The sequence below is a fragment of the Neofelis nebulosa genome, chromosome 2 (genome assembly GCF_028018385.1).
Source record: "Neofelis nebulosa isolate mNeoNeb1 chromosome 2, mNeoNeb1.pri, whole genome shotgun sequence".
NCBI classification, from domain to species: Eukaryota; Metazoa; Chordata; class Mammalia; order Carnivora; family Felidae; genus Neofelis; species Neofelis nebulosa.
Genome location: NC_080783.1, coordinates 214736138 through 214754502, shown reverse-complemented (window position 1 = coordinate 214754502; position 18365 = coordinate 214736138). Strand labels below are relative to the sequence as shown.

General features: G+C 61.7%; 1 protein-coding gene across 4 annotated transcripts in view; it reads right to left on the bottom strand.

Moving 5' to 3' along the window:
- Positions 1-2964: 2964 nt before the first annotated feature.
- The window catches only part of CASZ1 (castor zinc finger 1), a 148685-nt gene continuing 133284 nt past the window's right edge, over positions 2965-18365 (bottom strand). For 3 of the 4 annotated variants that reach the window (XM_058719107.1, XM_058719108.1, XM_058719106.1), the window contains 11 exons: positions 16957-17092; positions 16663-16726; positions 15225-15379; positions 14998-15120; positions 13715-14044; positions 11995-12193; positions 11053-11224; positions 9064-9215; positions 8801-8942; positions 7861-8160; positions 2965-6168 (listed from right to left, as the gene is read on the bottom strand). In XM_058719107.1, the coding sequence (XP_058575090.1) occupies positions 5033-6168; positions 7861-8160; positions 8801-8942; positions 9064-9215; positions 11053-11224; positions 11995-12193; positions 13715-14044; positions 14998-15120; positions 15225-15379; positions 16663-16726; positions 16957-17092 (2909 nt within the window). In that variant the 3' untranslated portion in view covers positions 2965-5032. The remainder of the gene's footprint in view (positions 6169-7860; positions 8161-8800; positions 8943-9063; positions 9216-11052; positions 11225-11994; positions 12194-13714; positions 14045-14997; positions 15121-15224; positions 15380-16662; positions 16727-16956; positions 17093-18365) is intronic. The other variant, XM_058719109.1, reaches the window with a different exon arrangement.

Here is an 18365-nt window from a genome sequence, read left to right as displayed (position 1 = left end):
TGGCCACGGGCCAAGCCAGCCTGTGGGGCCGGGGCCGCCTCACGAAGGCTGGTGCGCGAGCTGCCATCGCCCAAGTTGACAGGGCAGGCTGGCCACGTGGCCTAGGGAGGGGGGCTGGCCTGTCGCCATGGGTCCAGGCGGGAGGGAGCACGGCCGCTCATGAGTGCCGAGGCCCGACTCCCATGTATGACTCAGCGGCTGGTAGCACCCAAGCCGGGCCAGGTCTGTGGGAGGTGGGCAGGCCACTGAGCTCAGCGTGAGCCTGTGCAGCTGGTTCTGGCTCTTTCCAAGAGGTTACAAAACTCTTGAATTTGCCCCAGTTTGGGTGTAGGAGCATCACAGCACCACAGCCAATTAAATCCAAGAAGGAAAACACGTTTTACTGCATTTCCTACCGAGTCCAACAAGCCACAGGGAGTGCAGTGGGGCCCAGGCCCACTCGGCGCCCCTGGGGTGCGTGCCCCTGCAGCTGCCTCACCGCCCACTTGGGGGCGGGGACACGGTCTCATCACGGGTGATGTGGCCACTCCTCTCTGCCCTCCTGTGGGGCGGTGCCCGGGACTCAGGGCAGTGAGCTGGCCTGGTGCAGCGTCCCGATGGGTCACAGGTCCTTGTCCCCCTGAGGCTCTTTGGAGGGGCCCCCCCGTCCCTGGGCCGGGCGCAAGGCCCTCCCGATTCGTCTCTCGGGGCCCTGGGGCCTGCCTTGTCCGTGAGTCCAGTTTGGAAGCCGGCCCTGCCCTCGGCCAGGCTGGGCCTCCCTCCTGTCCATCGTGTGTGACTCTGCTGAGATCCATCTGGGCCCCGAAGGCCTGGGGGTAGCCAGGGAGGGGGCCTTTTAGGGGGTCCGCCTTGAGTCTCTCCTCCCTCCCCTGGGTCCCAGGAGGCCCCTGAGAGGCAGCTGAAGATGGGAGTCCCTGAGAGCCTCGGTGGGCCCCTGCCCCAGCACCCAAAGGCGGCCCTGGGGTCACGCCATCCACTCACCCAGCTGAGGTCTGGGCTTGGCTCTGCGCCTCCCCCACCCCAGCCCCACGGGAGGGCTGCTTGGCCCACCAGGGCCTGTGAAGCTCCAATAATGGTTTTAATTTGTTGAACTTGTGTTTTATCCCATAAATTAGTCACTGTTTTATTTAACAGAATCGAGATAGCCACAAACAATAGGCGAGTTCCAACTTGAACATTTTAATAAGACAGAAAAAAGTATATATTTTCGCGTCTGTTACAAACATATTTATGTAAATAGCCTGTGGGCTGCGTTCCAGGAAGAAAGAAGAAAAGGAAGGGCCTTCTGTGCTGGGGCTGGGTTGGGAATGAGGCTTTTGTGGTGGAAACGACAGTGAGCAGGGTGCTGGGAGGGTGTGGACCCAGGTGGGGGGGGGGCAAAACCCCCCCCCCGCCCCCACGCCCCTCCTCCCTCTGGTGCCCAGCCAGGGGAGAGGGGCTCTTCAGGGCTTCACCTTCCCACCCCGCTGGTTCCCTCCTCTGGGAGGTGGGTGTGCTCATCACCGCAGCCTGACACCCGGCGGCGGCGAGCTGCTCAAAGTGGAAGAACTTGGATCCCACACACATCCCCGCCCCGGGGCCCTGGGATGCTTCGGCCACCTGGGAGGAGGTCAGCTCAGGGCAAGACCGGCAAGGTGGTGTAGATGAGGTTTAATGGGAAAGCAGGTCACCATTTAGAAATGTCAGGGTGAACGAGGCATGAGGCCTGTGCTCTGGGCGAGGCCCGGTGGCTGTATTTGCGCCATCCACGCTTCTGGGGGAGCCCCCCCCCCCCCCCCCCCCCCGCCCCATTGATGGGCCACAGGGCCGGCAGCTCAGGCCTGGGGCTGGTGGCTGCAGACCTAGGAATCGGCCCCCTCTGGCTCTGCCCTCACGTGCTCCAGGCAGGAGCCGAGCCAGCATCCGGATCGGATCCGGGTACGCGCCGTTCCCAGCCCAGGCAGGTCCCTGCAGGAAGAAGGAAGGAGCCGAAGGAGGCGGCAAAGGATGACCCTGCCAAGCGCCTGCCCGGTAGCCCTGGCTGCGGGGGCTGGGGCTGGCCGGGGTCTGGGGCCGGGGGGGGGGGGGGGGGGGGGGGGGGGGGTGGGGAGCCTTTGCCCGAGGCCTGGGGCTACCAGGCCAGTCAGTTCTGCCCTCCGGCAGCCCCTGAGCCTCACTTGGGGGGCTTCAGGCAGCGCCGGGGAAGGAAGCCACCCTTCCGGAGCTCAGGACCTGAGCTCCCCACCGCCTGTCCCCGGCAACCTGGGGGAACTCGGCCCCATCCCAGGGCCAAACTGGTCTGCCCCTTTCCTGCCAGGGTTGGGGAGTGACCGACTCCCTCCCCTCGTCCCTGCCCTGGCACATGGAGCCGGGCCACGGTTGTGCCGTCCTGCGTGGCCCGATCACTGCCAGCCACCTGAGGCTGATTTTAAAAATAAAAGATACCTTGATAGATTTTTTTTTCCAGTTTTTATTGAGTGAAAATGTCAAACCTTGCATCAGTCATGCAAAAAAAAAAAAAAATCAAATAAATAAAACACATATATTAAATTTCTAATAGCACTAAATTCAAGTGGAAAAATATTCAGTTCTTAATAACCAGGTGCCGAGGAGACCAGATTCAAGTAATCAGAGCACACGCTGTTCAGTTCGGTTTTCACGTTCTGCATTTTTCGTCTCAAAACCTCTCTATATATCTCTATATATCTATATATGTATATACATATAGATATATACACACACATATGTGCATACATATTATTTTATATTTATATATATACACATACATAGTTATAAAACATTAAAAAGAGCATTGGTGGATCAAGCATTGTTTTCCCCACAGAAAGAAAATAAAACAAAAATTACACATTAAAATTCAAAATGAGCTAGCAATGGCTTATAGTCCTAGTGTGCAATATGGAGTTTACAAAAGGCTAGACTTCCCACTGTCGGCATCTTCTTTTTTCTTTTTTCTTTTTTTTTGTCTTTTTTTTGTTTTGTTTTGTTTAATTTTGCTACATTGAAAAATGTTTTTGTGTTTTGTTTTTTGCTTTTGTTTTTTTTCCTTTACAAAACTCCCTCCACACACCCAGCAGCTCTGTGGTAGGGCACAGAGCCCGGGCGAATGTCAGCAGCAGCGCGAGGCGCCCACAGAATTCAGGAGGCTCTGGTAGGGGACACGTTTTAGGAAACGATTTGCTCCCTGTTGAATCAGGTACGCTCCGTCTGACCACTCCTCCCTCCCTGCTCCCTCTGTCCAGTGCAGATGATCCCGGCTCTCTGGCTGTGGGCAGCCAAGAGGACACACACACACACACACACACACACACTCACACACACACACACACACACACACACACACGGACAAAAAGAAAAAAAAAGAAAACCAGTGCCCACCTCCCCACCATCAGGTGGGGCTCCCCTTGGAGATCTGTGGGGAGGAGGTTCTGGGAGACAGGCCTCCTCTAGGCTGGGCTTGGCTCTCTCCCTGTGACAGTCTCAGGGTCCAACCTGAGCCAGGCTGGTGGCCGGGACTGGAGACACGGGAAGCTTGGGTCGCCTGTGCTGGGTCCCTGTCGCCCTCAGAGCCTGTGGCCTGGTGTGCACCAGCCAGGCGCCCACCCCCCCCAAACTGGGCTTGGTGGCCTCATCCTCTCCAGGAAGTGGGGGTGTTTTGAAAAGGGACCCAAGTCTGGGTGGGTTGCACTGGCAAAGAAGCATCCCAAACAAAATAATAAAAACCGAGGGGGGGGAAAAAAAAGCCCTATAAAGCCACACGCATAACCAATAGAGAAAAACTCAAATGTTAACTACAAACTTGTATCAACAGTAATAGTCCTTTTTCTTGTTTCTACAAAATTCAAGTTAAAAGTTGGAATCACGCAGCTCCCGTCAGTGCTAGTGTAAAGACAGACAGCCTCAAACTGGTAAGGCCTCTAAAATAAATGCGAAACGAAATCCCACGTGAGCGATTGCACTCGGTCTCCAACCTCAGGGCTGGTCCGAGGCGGGCCTGTGCTCTCGCGGCCCACCTGCCTTTTTTTTTCTTTTTGTTCTATGTAGAATAATAACCTTTACAGGAAAAATACTGTACAGCTTTCTCGCATTTTTTCCCCCATTTTGAATATTAAAGCCCCAAACAGTGGTATCCTTCCTGTTCCCACCACGTGGGTGGCTGAGACCCCTGCCGGGCCCAGCACGCCAGCACCTGCCGCTCTTAGGTATGGAAGCGGACACAGCCTCAGCCCTCCGTGGGCAGAGGCTGGGGCCTGGGAGTCCCCGGACGGCCGAGACGCGCCTCTTCCGGGCCCCAGCCCTCGGGAGCAGACACCGGGGCAGGGCCCAGCGGCGGGGCACAGCGCCCCGGCTCTGCCAATTCCGTGAGGTTTCCTCCGCGGTCCCTGCAGTGTCGCCGGCGCTGGCGCCTCTGCCCCTCCCTCCCCCGCCCCCCGGGGCCAGGAGGGAGGGTCTTAGCTGCGTGAATGGGAGGCCCTGCCAGATGCTAGTGGGGCCCGCCTCTGGGGGTGAGGGCTGGGGGTCGCGGTGACCCCCGGCGCCCTTCCCAGTCCTGAGCAATGAGGAATCCCACCGGCGTGGTCGCGGGGCCCGGGGTCCGGCCGCGGGGAGGGGCGCGCGGGGCGGTTGCCCGGGTGTCTGCGCGCCCGCCTCGCCCTCAGGGCCCCCGCTCCTCGGTCCCACCCCGGACAAGAGCACCTTCTGTTTCCCTGAAGAAGATCCCCGAAGTGCAGCCAGAGGAGGATCGCTCGCAGCCTGTCCTTCCAGCCGCTGGCCGCGCGCCGCGGGCGGGGCGGGGGCGGCCCCGGAGCACCAGAGGGAGGCCCCCGCCTCTGTCCTGAGACGGACTCGGGGTCCGGAAGCACCGGCGGGGCCGCCCCGAGCCCGGAGCGCCTCCCCACGCCGGCACCGGGTGCGATCGCGTAGCTCTGGCGGGGGCGGGGGGGGGGCAGCGTTACAGATAAATAGCATCTCTTACAAAAGGAATCACAATGGCCACCACGGGAGGGGGGCGGGAGAGGCGTCCCCGACGGGCGGGCTAGGGCGACGCTGTGGCGGGCGCCGGGGCCGCCAGCTCTGGGCTCCGCGCCCCCGGCCCCGCGGCCGCCGCCGCCGCCGCCGCCTCGGGCAGCGACTCCTCCGAGTCGGTGCGCAGGTCCTCGTCGTCGTCCTCGTCGTCGTCGTCGTCCTCCTCGTCGTCGTCGTCGTCTTCGTCGTCGTCCTCGTCGTCATCCGCCTCCTCCTCGGGCAGCTCCAGCTCCTCCTCCTCGTCCTCCTGCGACGACTCCCCAGCCGCCACCGGGCCGGGCGCGGGTGCAGCGGGGCCGTCGCGGGGCCCGGGGCCGTCGGGCGGGCCGGGGTCCCCCGGGTCGCCCGCATCGCCCGGCCCCAGCCCCAGGCCCGCGGAAGCAGCGGCGGCGGCGGCGGTGGCGGCGGCGGGCGGGAGGAAGAGCAGGGGGGCCCCGGGCTCGGTGCCCAGCGACAGCGCGCCGTCCAGGCCGACGGCGGGGCCCGGGGACGCGGCGGGGGGCTCGCCGCGCTCCTGCTTGTCGTGCTTGCGCTTGTGCGAGTCCATCTGCGACATGCCCACGACCGTGTGGCGGCAGCCCGGGTAGGTGCAGTGGAAGTGCGAGCACTTGAGCTTGTACTTGCAGTCGGGCACGGCGCAGTCGGCGCTCGAGCTGAACTGGCAGAAGCCCGCCGCGCTGATCACGTCCTGCTTGCCGTGGTGCTTGCGGTGCGCCGTCACCTTGGTGCTGTCGGTGCAGCGGAAGCGGCAGCGCAGGCAGTGGAAGTGCGTGCTGGAGCCCGAGAAGGGGCAGTCGGCGAAGTGGCAGCTGAGCGAGGCCTTGAAGCGCTTGAAGTCGTCCAGCACGAGGTTGTCCACGCGGTCATGGTGCTGCGCGTGCTTGTACATGTGCGTGCGTCCGCAGAACTTGTAGCCACAGTTCTCCCGCGTGCAGTGGTAGTGCGTGACCTTGAGCGAGAACTGGCAGGTCGGGTCCCTGCAGTCCTCGTAGAGGTCGAAGCGCCGGAAGCCCTCCAGCATCATGCCCTCGTCCAGCATTTTCCGCGAGGAGGCCGTCTTGCGCCGCTTGCCGAACGGCGACATGTCCTCGATGATCCAGAAGCGCTTTTTGGCCCCGGAGGCTGTGGGCATGGAGATGGTGTTCCCTGCGGAGGGGCCGGGGGAGGTCAGCGCGTGCCGGGGAGCCTTTCGCACCCACGCAGGGTCCCCGGCTCCGCATGGTGGCCGGAGGGCAGCGCTGGGGGTCGGCTTCCCCAGACTTTGGGGGCCTCTCCCCCTCCCCCTCCCCCGAAGAACCCGGGAGCCCCCAGGCTTCCCCTTGCGTCATCCCCTGTCTGCAGGACGACCACACAGGCATCCTCCCCTCGTGCGGCAGAGCAAGCAACCCGGGGGATGTGGTGGCCGCTTCCTGGCCAGTTTGGGTGGGAAGTGAGGACGCATCCTGGCGCTAATTGAAGCTGAAGGGGGAATCTAGGTCGGCAGAGTGTAATTACCCACGTTGGACGGACGCCAGGATGCCATCACGAACCCGCCGCTAATGAGGGACAGGCGGGCTCCTTCTCCCGGCCGGCTAACCAGTTTCCCCGGCTGCCCACCTGTCTGCACAGGGGACCTACCTACTTCCCGCAGGGATGCCCAGCGCCCTGGGGCTGTGTGGAGCCGTAACGCCCTGCCCTGAGGGACACCTTCCCTTTGGTGCCAGAAGATTCTTTAAAGTCTTGTGGGGGTCTTCTGCCCCCAGTAAGCCAGAAGAGGGCAGCTCTTCTGAGGGACCGGGGCTGGAGCAGGGGCTCAGCCAGCAGACGGGTTCCCATCTGTGCCCTCCCAACTGGACCCAACGGCGCCCTGGACTTCGGATGGCTCATGGCCAGGGCTGCCTGGTTGAGAGTGGCCCCGCTGCTGTGGCGTGAGGGGACAGCAGCCCCTGGCACTGCACAGGCAGCTGGGGGAGGGACAACAACCCTGGCATTCCCGGCCTCACACCTTAGGAATGAGAGAGAAACTTTCAGGGGCTGGCCCTACCCAGGGTCAAGGGTGGGTATTCTCCAGGCTTCTCCCATGTGGCTGACCTGCTCAGCCTGCCCCGAACCTGCCTAGAATAATATCCGGCCTCCACGGCACCACTGTGCCGCGTTGTCCATCTAGGGAACAGACCCAGTCACCCCCCCACCTTGGCAGGTGAAGAGAAACCAAGGGCAGCAACGGTGTGGGGGTGCGTGGCGCAGGACAAGGGAGGGTGAGGGGCCTGGAGATCCAGGTGAGTGAGAAGTGGCTGCTTTGGGTCTGAGGGCACAGGGCTCAGTGTGGTTATGGCAGTGACAGCCTTCCACAGGTAGAATTCCAGAAGGGAGACCTTCTGCCTCTCTGGCACAGCACTGGCCTGGCACTCAGCAGAACGTGAGGCAAAAATGAGTGAAGGAAGGTGCAGGGCTGCGGTGATGGCCACAGCAGAGGCGAGGGGCTGGCGGGTCCCAGCCCTGCGGGGCATCGGATATGCAGGGGTGGGGGGTGGGGTGGGAACTGGAGGCACCCCTGCCATTGAGCACTGCCTGGGGCCTGAGCCACAGGGACTCCCTCTTCCTGCTTGGCTCCGGGGCTGGGAGGGGGTCAGGCTGGTGTCAGGGCCCTGCCTGGACCCAATGCTGAGCAGGAGTCCAGAGGAGCTGTCCTCGGGACAGAGACAGGGCTCTCTGGTTCTGGGGGGTGCTGGGCCGTGAGGGACGCAGGGTGGCCCTGTCCTCGCCCCAGCAGGTCACAGGAAAAGGTCAGGTCCCGGACCATGGCCTTGAGGGTCAGCGGAGGTGACACACACTGGCAAGAAGGCATGTGCGAGTTACCTGCAGCATCCTGAACTAGGGGGACGTCACTTTTTACTGGAGTTGCGGTGGCTGTGGCGGGCGGGAGGCGGGGCGGGCTGCCGACCGGGTGGCCCAGGCCCCGGGTGGCTCCGAGAGTGGCACTGAGCAGAGAGTATGAGAGACAGGGCGGAGAAAAGAGGCATGGGAGGGAGGGGAGGGGCGCCCGGAGCACGGCCGCTGAGAAGGATGGGGTCAGTGGGGGCTGCGGAGCCACGCGGGCAGCCTCGTCGCCAGCGGCAGCAGGAGGAGGAAGAGGAGGAGGAGGAGGAGCCGGGCAGCCTGGAGAGGGTGGAGAAAAGCAGAAAAAAAAAAAAAAAAAAAAGAAAACCAAAACAAAGAAAAAACAAACAAAAAAGAACCAAAATGAGAAACCCAATGGCAGAAGCAAGTATGATATGAAAACACGTGGACAGATGACGAGCAGAGAAGCGCCACGAGAGAAGAGTGGGGAAGGAGGTGGCAGGAGGAGGAGAGAACGGGAGGGGAGGCTGCGCAGGGAGAGGCCGTGGTGGGCTCAGGGAGGGCCTGCGGCAGAGCCCGGCCCTGGTGCGACCCCAGTTTGGGGTCCAGGGACTGAGCTTCGGGACGATGGCAGAAGGGCCGGAAGGAAGGCCGCGTGCCCGGGACCTGGGCCCTGGCAGGTCCCCGGCCCCCCTGCCCTTGAGGACGAGCCCAGCTCCTCTCCTGGAAGCCGAAGCCAAGGGCTGAGTGCGGGCAGGAGGGGGCCTCAGTGACCTGTGTCCCCCAGACCAGCCGGCCCTACCGCACACTAAGGCTGGCTCTGTCCTCCTTTGAGGCCACGTGACCACGAACCCTAAGATGGACCCTGCGGTGCCTTGGGCCGGAAGCTCCCGGCCCCCGATGTCTCCTCCTGGCCCGCTGCTCGCGCCGTCGCGGCGCTGCCCGGCCGTGTGCTCACCTGCCGCCGTGCTCTCGTTGCCCACAGGCGTGCTGGAGCAGCTCCGGTCCATGGTGGGCGACTCAGAGGACACGGCGCCCGGGCTGCAGCCCGTGTAATCCATGTACTCATCTGTCTCCGTGTCCATCAGGCTCGGGGGGCCCTGAGAGAAGAAGGGGCACCCTGAAGAAGCTGGGCGGGGGCTACGCCGCCCACAGGGGGGCAGGCAGGCTGTCCCTCCGGGCGGGACGCACCGACGCCTGCTGGGCACCCCGGGCGCTCACCTGGGAGGGGGGCACGCGATCGAAGTTCTTGCCCAGCATCCTCCGCATGTGCTTCCGGGCGTGGGAGGTCATCTGGTGCTTGAGGAGGAAGGAGAACTGGCAGCCCTCCCGGATGCAGTGGAAGTGGCTGTTCACCTGGTTGTACTTGCAGCCTGCGGACACAGCCCCGCCGGCCGTGAGCTTCCCCCGGCCGGCGCGCACAGCGCCCACCGTGCCTCCTGGGCTCAGGGGAGTGTGGCCAACGGGCAGATGGTGTCTGGGGAGGGGACACGTGCCCCGTGGTGGCATTCCTCTGAGGAGGGCTTGTATCCACCCCACCCCGGGGGGGGGGGCGGGGAAGAGGTCCTAGGCTCTCCGGCTGGCCAGGGCCTGGGCCCACCCTCTCCTCTGGCCTGGCGTGGAGGCAGGTGACAGTGGCGAGGCTGGGCCCCATCCCCTGCCCCTCTCGCTGAGAGGTCCCGGGGTTTCTGGGCGAGAGACCCCAATGACCCGTCCACCAGGTCGGCCCCCTCCCGGCAAGCCACCTGTCTCCACATCTCTGGGGAGCCCGGGTGCCTGCCCCCAGACCTGTGTGGACCTCTGCCCCGCCCCCACCCACCTCGGCTTCGCTCTGGGCTGAGAACAAACAGCGGGCAAGACTGCAACAGTGTCAGCAAAGGGCAGGTGAAGGCCTGCCCGTTGCCATGGCGCCGGGGCTGGCCAGGTGTCTTATATCATCCCCCAGCTTTGTTTGGCCCCAACTACCACCAAAAACACCCGAAGCTGAGTAAATACCGACAACCACGGAATACCCTGACCCCCGTAAACTGAGCCCAAGGACGGCACAGGCCACCGAATGTTGACATCTGTTGCCATGGTTACCAACCCTCTCCCAGGCCAGGAATTCTTTTTGAATTAATACTTGAAAGAAAGGTTTGTTTCCTGTCTTTTCTGGCAGTCGCTGAGTCTCTCACCCTGCCCCTGTGGAAGGGCCAGTCCACGGCAGCCAACGGCCCCACCTCTGCTCCCCCAAGGCCCTGCTGCTATGACCACCTGAGTCACAACAGGCCTGGCCTGCGGCCCAGCTGTCTGTGCCCGGCCTGCCTAGCTGCCACCTGCCTTCCAGTTTCCAGTTTTTTCCTGGCAGATTCCTACGCCACATCTGCAGGCCTGTGAACGTGTGGCTCCATCCCGAGGCAGGTGGGTGGGGTCTGCCCCCTGCCCAAAGGCATCCTCAGGGCAAGCTGGGGCCAGGGAGCTACTCGGGAGGCCCCGGTTGGGTCCAGGGCTCCGGGCGGCTTCCCTGACGAGGGCCCAGCTCTCAACAGCAGACTCAGCTCCCTGGCATCTGCCTCGAAGTTCAGGGCCATCTGTGGCCTCCTTCCCAGCCCCATGGCCACCTCCTTCTGGGTCACCCCAGGTCACAGATGCTCTGGGCCGATCCACAGTGTACCTGCTTGTCCTACCAGACCCCCACCGCCAAGCACGGTGCTGGCCAGAGAAGACGCTTAAAACCCTGAGCTGCCACCACCCCCACCACCTCCCATAACAGCACGGAGCCCTGCACACCGCTCTTCCTCGATAGGTATCTGCTGAATGAACAAACAAACCAGGGGCCGTTCTGGAAAAGCCCTTGTAGTTAGAGCCATGGAAAGAGATCCCAGAGTGAGGAACATCAGGGGCTCCTATGTTATCCGCACTCCCTCTTGAGAGAATGGAAAAGAGCACCAAGTCCAAGGCCTGACTCTGATGACAAGGCCCCAGGCATTTTCCCTGGATGTAGGCGGAGTGCTCTGAGTCACTCACACCCCTATTCCTGGGCTCTCCGTGTTTTGACAGTTTCCCCTGTTTGATGATGCCTGGCCTGTGACATCAGTGGCACTTTTAACACAACACAGAGTCTGATGTGCAGGGACAAGAGGTGGGTACCAGGAGAGGTGGCCGGGGCCACCAGAGCCACAACCTTGCCACCTGCTGCAAGTCTCTCCCCCCAACCGCGGCCCTCAGTACCTAGCCTGCCACACTCCTCGCGCTTGGTAAAGTACTTGAATCCGTTGGCTGCCCGCCGCTCGGCTTTCTCGTGCTTCTTTATGTGCCACGGCAACTTGGTGGTGATGTTGGTCACAAAGTAGCAGCCGGTCCGGAGGCAGTGGTAGTGTCCACGCATCCGGAACTCGCAGTGCTGCAGGGAGGGACGGGAGGGTCAGGGCCAGGCTGACCACTTCTCTGAGCTCCCACCGGGCCCAGGGCTCTGGGCGTGGCAGGCCCTCTTTTCTTCTGTGCTCAAATCAGAAAACACAACTGGGTGTAGGCCTTTCACGTGTTAAAAAGCGGTATGTCCCTTTTGGAATCTGACCAAAACATCCTACCGGGTAATCGTGCCACCCATTTCTAATTCCACACCCAGAGCAGACATCACTAATCTATCCTAGCACTCCTCTCTGGAGGCTTGGCCTTAGGCAGACATCACTAATCTGGCCTAGCACTCTTCTCTGGAATGCCCAGCTCTAGGATCAGACTCCTTCTCGAGGCACTCTGCCAAACAGCCCCTACCAGTCTTGGGGTAGGCCTTTACGGTGAACTTGATCTGCCCTTCCTTTCTGGGGCACGGACAGTTCAATCTCTAGCTGTCCAGTGGGCTATTTTAAAATTCTAGGCCTCTGGGGAAAGGGAGCATAGTTCCAGGATGGGCAGAATGATGCCAAGTGCACGGAGAGTTGGGATGAAATGACAGACGTCACCAACTGAGCGCCAATCTGGACCCCTGCCCAGGGGCCTCCAGGGGCCCAGGGGCAAGACAGTGCCCTTTCCAGAGTCTGGACGAGGCCAATTCAAAACGGGCGTGAGAGACGTAATGAATCCCTGCCGGGAGGAGCCAACTCCGGGCCCCGTGCCTCCCTGCCCCCCACCCTGGGCCCCAGGCCCCCGCCCGCACCTGTCCCCGGGGCTGACCTGGTTGGGACAGAGACACTGAAGTGAGTAGTACGCAAACTGGTCTCGCACGTTCACCAGGTTGTTGTTGGGGTTGATGTGGTCCAGGCAGTGGGACTCAGCCTTGCCGGAGGTTTTGCAGACGTACTTGCAGTTCCCGAAGAGACAGTGGAAGTGAAACTTGTTGGCGTACTTGCAGTCCGTGGCGAGGCAAGGATCGCTGGAAGGAAACCACAGCCCAGAAGGTCATTGGCGTTCCCAGAGCCCTCCCCGCCGACACCCTGACACTGGTCGAGTTGGGGTTCTGCTCCCCAATCCCCTGCGGCGTGGCCCAGAGGAATGGCCCCCGGGGCTGCCTTCCTGCTCAACAAGTGGCCTCGGCCAGAGGAGACTACAGATCCCAGCATGCTTTCCTGCCTTCTTTTTGGAGCTCGGCTGGTGCAGAAAGGGTTGCGGTGTGCAGCCTGCCCAGAGCATTGCATGCTGGGACACGTAGTTTCCACGGCCACACCTCAGGATTATAGATAAGGCGGCTGCAATAACCTCTTGGATGTGAAAATGAGAGATGGCGTTGCCAGCCCTGGCGGGGCGCCAGTGAGGGCCTGGCTGGCGTGGCACAGGCACTGCCCTGGGTGTGGCTGACTGACAGGGTGCAGATGGGTGGGCAGCCCTACCCGGAAGCTCTGCTCCCTCGGGGCCCTGGCCAGGGGGAGTGTGCGCCTGGTGTCAGGTCCCGCTGAGGCGCGCAGCTGCCGGGGCCCCCAGGGTCAGCTCGGGGCTCAGGGCTCCCGCCCACTCAGAGAACCTCACCAGCCGGCTGAGTGGCGGGGCTCGGGGGTGGGGGGGTGGGGGGTGCTGGGCTGAGCCCCCATGCCAGCCTGCCCCGTGAGCGGCAGCCCTGCCCCACGGCCTGCCTCCTGGGCTGCAGACAGGTGTGGAGGACGCCATGCCCCGGCCTTCTGCCCTGGCTGGTGCCACAGCTGCCGCCACGGTGGCCCCGGGGTGGGAATCCGACCGCGCTGGGGAGACTAAGAGCGCTGCCGCTGTGGGGAGGCGGAATGAACAAGAGAAGCTCGGGGAGGGACGGAGAGGAACGCAGGTCCCCTTCCAGGCCAGAGGCCCAGCCCCAGGTGCCCAGAGAGGGGGGACGGCTGCCACTCAGGCGGTACACGTTCACATCCAATTTATTACTTTTATTGAGAACAGGAAGCCGCACACATAATGATACAGAGTCACCGTTCTCGCCGCAAGGCGCCACCACCATCCAGTGAGGAAGGTCCCTTCCACCCCTGAGAGCTCAGACCACTGTGCGGACGGGTGTGGGCCTGGAGCGGGGGCCTAGCCCCCTCGCCCCCCACCCATGACTTCGCTTGCTCTGCAGAGACTCAGCCATGGGTGCAAGGCCCAGAGTGAGATGCAGCCTGCCTTGCCGGGCGAGGCCCAGCACTCCCGGCCCACCTAAGCTGGTCCTCACAGCGCCAACACTGCCCCTCTGGAACAGCGGCCCCTACCACCACCACCTTCTCCCACCCCGGCTGCCTGCTTGGGGAGCAGGCAGTGAGGCCAGAGCAGCAGCTTCTTTGGCTAGAAGGACAGCGTCCGATGACCGTGTCCCAGAGAGGCTGGGGACAGCCCGGGCTCACTGCAGGGTTAGGAGCAGCACCTCCTCGGCTGCCCTCGCTAGCACCTACTCCCGAGACACGCGGGGGACACGGGACTCCCGGCTCATCGAGGGACTCACTTCTCCTGGAACTGGAGGAATCCGGGTTTGACCTGGGGCTTGGCGTTTTCTAGAGAAGTCGTCGCCAAGGGCGAAGTGGGCAGGTGAGGCACTGACGCTGGAATCTGAGGCATCTGGGGTATGGTGGAAGCCAGCTGCTTCCAGGCGAGCAGCGTGGGGGTGGAGGGCACGGCAGCCGGGCTGGGAGTGGGACCCTCCAGAGAGGCTGTGGTGACAGGAGGCGCTGGAGGGGACGAGGGGGCCAAGGCAGGTTTGGTCTCCGCAGCCGAGGTGGGGAAGGGAGCCTCTGCGTTTCCCTTCGCTGCTCCTCCCTCCGTCCGGAAGTGGAAGCTGCAACAAGCAGAAACAGCGGCTCAGTGGGGAGGAAGAGGGCCCTGCGCAGGGAGCCTTTCCCCGGATGTTACCCCATCACGAGCCTAGGGGCCCAGTGTCCCTACATCGTGCCCAGCAGCAGGTGTGATGCCACCAGGAGGGAAGGACTGAGAACTGCTGTGTCCTCTGGTTCTGAACTTGGGCTCCTGGCTCAGCCCTAGCTATGTCTTCCTGTGATCTTCCTGCTGTGTCTGTCCCTAGCTCCTTCCTACACGGAGCAGGGGACAGGGACAGCAGGGGGCATGAATCTGTGCTTCCAGAATCTGCTCTGAGAATTAAAGGTGGGTCTCGCTCGGCCCTCAAAGATGGCTCTTCTGCAGACTAACGGCTGCCTGAGCAGTGAGCGGAGCCTGAGCTGGGGCCCAGCAGTAGCCAAGGTCTGTGTTAAATGTCTGCGGGTTCTGGGTTCAATTACAAGAGGCGGCTGGCCTGCTGCTTTTCAGCTCAGTGGGTTTACAAATTAATTTCATTATTTTTAGGTCAAAGAAAATCTACAAACGCAATACTGTGGCTTGGAAAAGGCCTTCACCTAAGGTCTCTGCCTGGGTCAGAGTGGGGTCTCTCCAGCTGGCTCTGTAGGGAACATCTGTGGTAGAGCTGCTGGCCACACTGGTGGGGGAGGGGCGCGGGGGGGTGGGCAGAAACAGCTGCTCAGGGTCTCCAGGTGGAGCCTGGACAGGCTCAGAGGACCCCGCCAGGCGGCTGAGCAGGTGGAAGGATGGGGAAGCCTGCCTTTTTCAGGCAGTACCTTCTAAGAAACTAGCTCAGCTTCTGAGTTTCGGTGCGAGCAGCACACAGCGCCTGCCTGGAAGGCAGCTAGAGACCCAGGCAGCCCCCAACCCCACGCAGCCTGGGGCCAGGCTGGAATGAAAGGGGCTGGGTTTCCATGCGCCCTGGGGACCCCCACTCACTTGGCATGCTTGATGGCCCCGTCCAGGGTGCTGAAAAGCGCGCCGCACTCCTCCACCACGCAGTGGAAGTGTGCCTTGTGAAGGAAGTCACACTGGGCGTCACAGAAGTCCTTGGTGCCAAACCTGGCCAGAGGAAGCAGCGGTCAGAGGAGACCCCGGGGCACTGGCCACCATGACGGGTGGGCGTGGCCCTTCCTGCTCCTTTGCTCTGCCAGGGAGCCCCTCACCTTCGAAGGTACACCTTCCAGGGCTCGGACAGCTTCTCCTGAACCAACGCCTTCACGGCCTTGCCCAGGAAGGGCGAGGACTCCACGGCGGGGCTGCCCTCCGCTTCTGTCTTGATGTTCAACAGGCTGCCAAGGTTGGGGTTGCCCTGAGACATCTGCAAAGAGAACAGGGCCGGTGCTTGGGGCTGGCCGCCGTGGGAGCAGCAGCGGCTCTGGGCCGCCTGGGCCTCTTGCAACGCACTAGAGCAGTGGAGAGGAGAGGGCGCCTGGCCCTGCACAGCTCTGGCCACAGCCGAGTCCGCTCTGAATGGTGCTGCCCGAGGCAACGTGGGGATGCCACGGCTCCTCCACACAAACCCCGTGGTGCTAAGATCCATCACTCAAGCTAAGGCCGGGACTCTGGGCACACACCAGACCAGCTTTCCCCAGACTTTGTGGCTCCCTGGTTATTTTCCTGCCAGGTTTTCAAAAGAAGTGCAGGAGGAGGGGGGGGGGGGGTAACCCCTATGAATTCCTTGAGAACAAGAGAAGGCACACAAAAGAGGAGCAGAGAGGGAGGGAGGGAGGCTCAGGGGGTGAGATCAAGATGGCTCAGGGCTACTGGGCCAGGAGGGGGAGTGGCGAGGGGGAGCCTGTGTGAAAGCTTGACCCACATGGGGTGTGGGGCCCCAACACGAAGGAACGAGGGGGTACAGGGGCCAGTGACACCCTCCCCCACCGCCAAGAAGGGAAAAGTAGAGCAGGAGAGCAAGGAAGGAGAGAGGAAAGGTAGAGGGCGCGGGGCCCTCGGCAGAGGGTGGCGGGAGGCTCCTTCCCTGCCGAGGGCCCAGCGGGACCCCCACCCGTGAGGTCCGGCCCAGGCTCAGCTCCCCCAGCAGTCACTTGTGTATGGTAACCAAATTAATCTTGCTGTAGTCAAATTTATCATGTGAAGGGGGGGAAATATATTTGAGATGATGTATAATTCACAAAGACCCTGCATTATTTAAAATAAATATTCTGGAGCGACCTCTGTGGAAGGCGTCCGAGACCATTACTCAACCCGAAAAGTGGAAATTGATGCTTTGCTCCCACTTTAGTGCCCCTCCCCCACCCCCTTTTAAACAAACAAAAAAATACATAAAATAAATAAATAAAATTAATAACTGAGAGGGAAAGAAGTTAGAGGGCTCTGGAAAAGCTTTTGGAGCCCTCCATCTGAAGGGAAAAAAAGGGTGTCAGAGGCTGGAATATATTTCTTCAGCCAGTTCATTAAATTAATTTGTAAGCAGTGGCTCTGAAATTATATCCGATGAAAAATGGCCTCAAAATTTAAATGGTACAAACTCATCTTATTAGAGGCAAAACATTAAAAAACAAACACCTCCCCCCCGCCCCCCAGCATAGCTTTAATTTCTCTGGGTGGGGGAACGGGAGGCGTGTGATGGATGGTTCTTACCTTATTCATAAGCGAGGATAAGAGAGACGAATTTGCCGGGACTGCATGGCCATTTGATTCATTACTGGAACACACAAACCAAGGGGCTTTAGCTCAGACGTACGTGGGACTGAGCCCAGACACCCTTCCCTGCCCATCCCGAAGGCCCCGGTCCCGCCTGCTACATCTGCCTGGGCTGGAGGAGGACCCCCGCCGGGAGGGCTCGGCCCCTGGCCTGGCTCCAAGGGTGCTGTCCCCAAGAGCCTCCTGCAGTGGGGCAGAAGCTGGTGGGGTGGGGGCCTGGCCTCGCCTCACCTGGGCTCCTTCACAGTCAGGTCTAAACTGCGGTCCTGGGAGACCTCGTGGGGAACCGGGGCGCCAGCGCTCTCACCGGGCTCCTGCTTCACCGGGGCCGGGGGGAACCTGGCGGGGGTGGCCTGCTGCCCGTTTCCTACAGGGGAGGGGAGGGAAGACGGTGTTAGAGGGGCTGAGGGCTTCCTATGGACACAGACCGGAACCCCCCACCGCCAGAAGGGAGGGCAGTGGGCTGGGTGGGCCGGGGGCCCCAGGGGAACCCTGGCTGCTGGTCAGCGATTCTCCCCACTGACATGATCGCTTGTGACGCTTACCCCTGTGTGGCAATTCTTCAAGTGATAATGATTGCAAAATTATGTCAAAGTTGTCCCAGCTCAGGGCCTCCTGGAGGAGAAGGGCGGGAGGCTGGGGAGGGGGCTGGCACGGGGGTGGGGGCCCTTCATTTTCTCCACCGACTGTCACAGTCGATTTGTGGGGCTGCCGCCTAGGCTTTTATTAAAGACTCTGTTAATGCCGAGGGAAAGTGACAGATCTAGACTGGGAGCTGCGCCCCTCCGCAGGTCCCCGGCCCGCTGTTGCCGGGGCGACGGCCCTGCCTTCCACTGAGCATGCCTAGGAGGGGCATCTGCTGTGTCAGGGCGATGGGAGCTGACAGCCAATCAGAGCAGTTCAAACTATGTGACCTCGCCCGTCAAGCTGTCCAGGGCAGGGATGTGAGGCCCACTGTGGCCGGGCTGGGCTGGACCAGGGTCTGGGTGGGAGCTGGCGGGGTGTAGCCATTGGGGGAAAGTCTGGAGCTCGGTAGGCAGATGATTTGGGAGGCCAAGCAGAGCGGGGGCAAAAGAAGTTGCTGACAGGAACATGTCCACCGAGCCCTTCTCCGCAATCCCCAAGTGGCTGAAATATTAATCTGCCCCAAGGCGCTGCAGCTGACAGAAAGCTGCTTCACAGACAGCAAGTGGCATTTGATTAAAAAATAAAGGAAAACGCCCCCCCCCCCCTTCCCTTGACCTTTCTTTTGGGGGAAGGAGATTTTTCTAATGGAAAAGAAAGAATTTGACAGTCTGGCCCCTGAGCTCAGTGTGGTCCTAAAGTGGGGCCCACCCCGGCCCACAGGCGTTGGCCAGAGGCACAAGGCCCCTGGGCATCCTGCCGTCCCTCTCACACCTGGGAACGGAAGGTGGGTCACTCCACGCTTCCAGCTGATGGGAACGTCCCACTCGGGACAGGATAGTAGCTCCCTGAAGTCACTTGCCCAAGGTCCCCTGGGAAATGGCCCAGCCCCCTTGCCAAGCACTGGCAGGCCCTCTAGGAGACCTGGGCAGACCCCTGGGCTAGGCCGCAGGGACCTTCCGTCCTGCCTCGTCTTGAGACGGTCTCACAGCAGAGTAGGGCATGCAGGTTCAGGA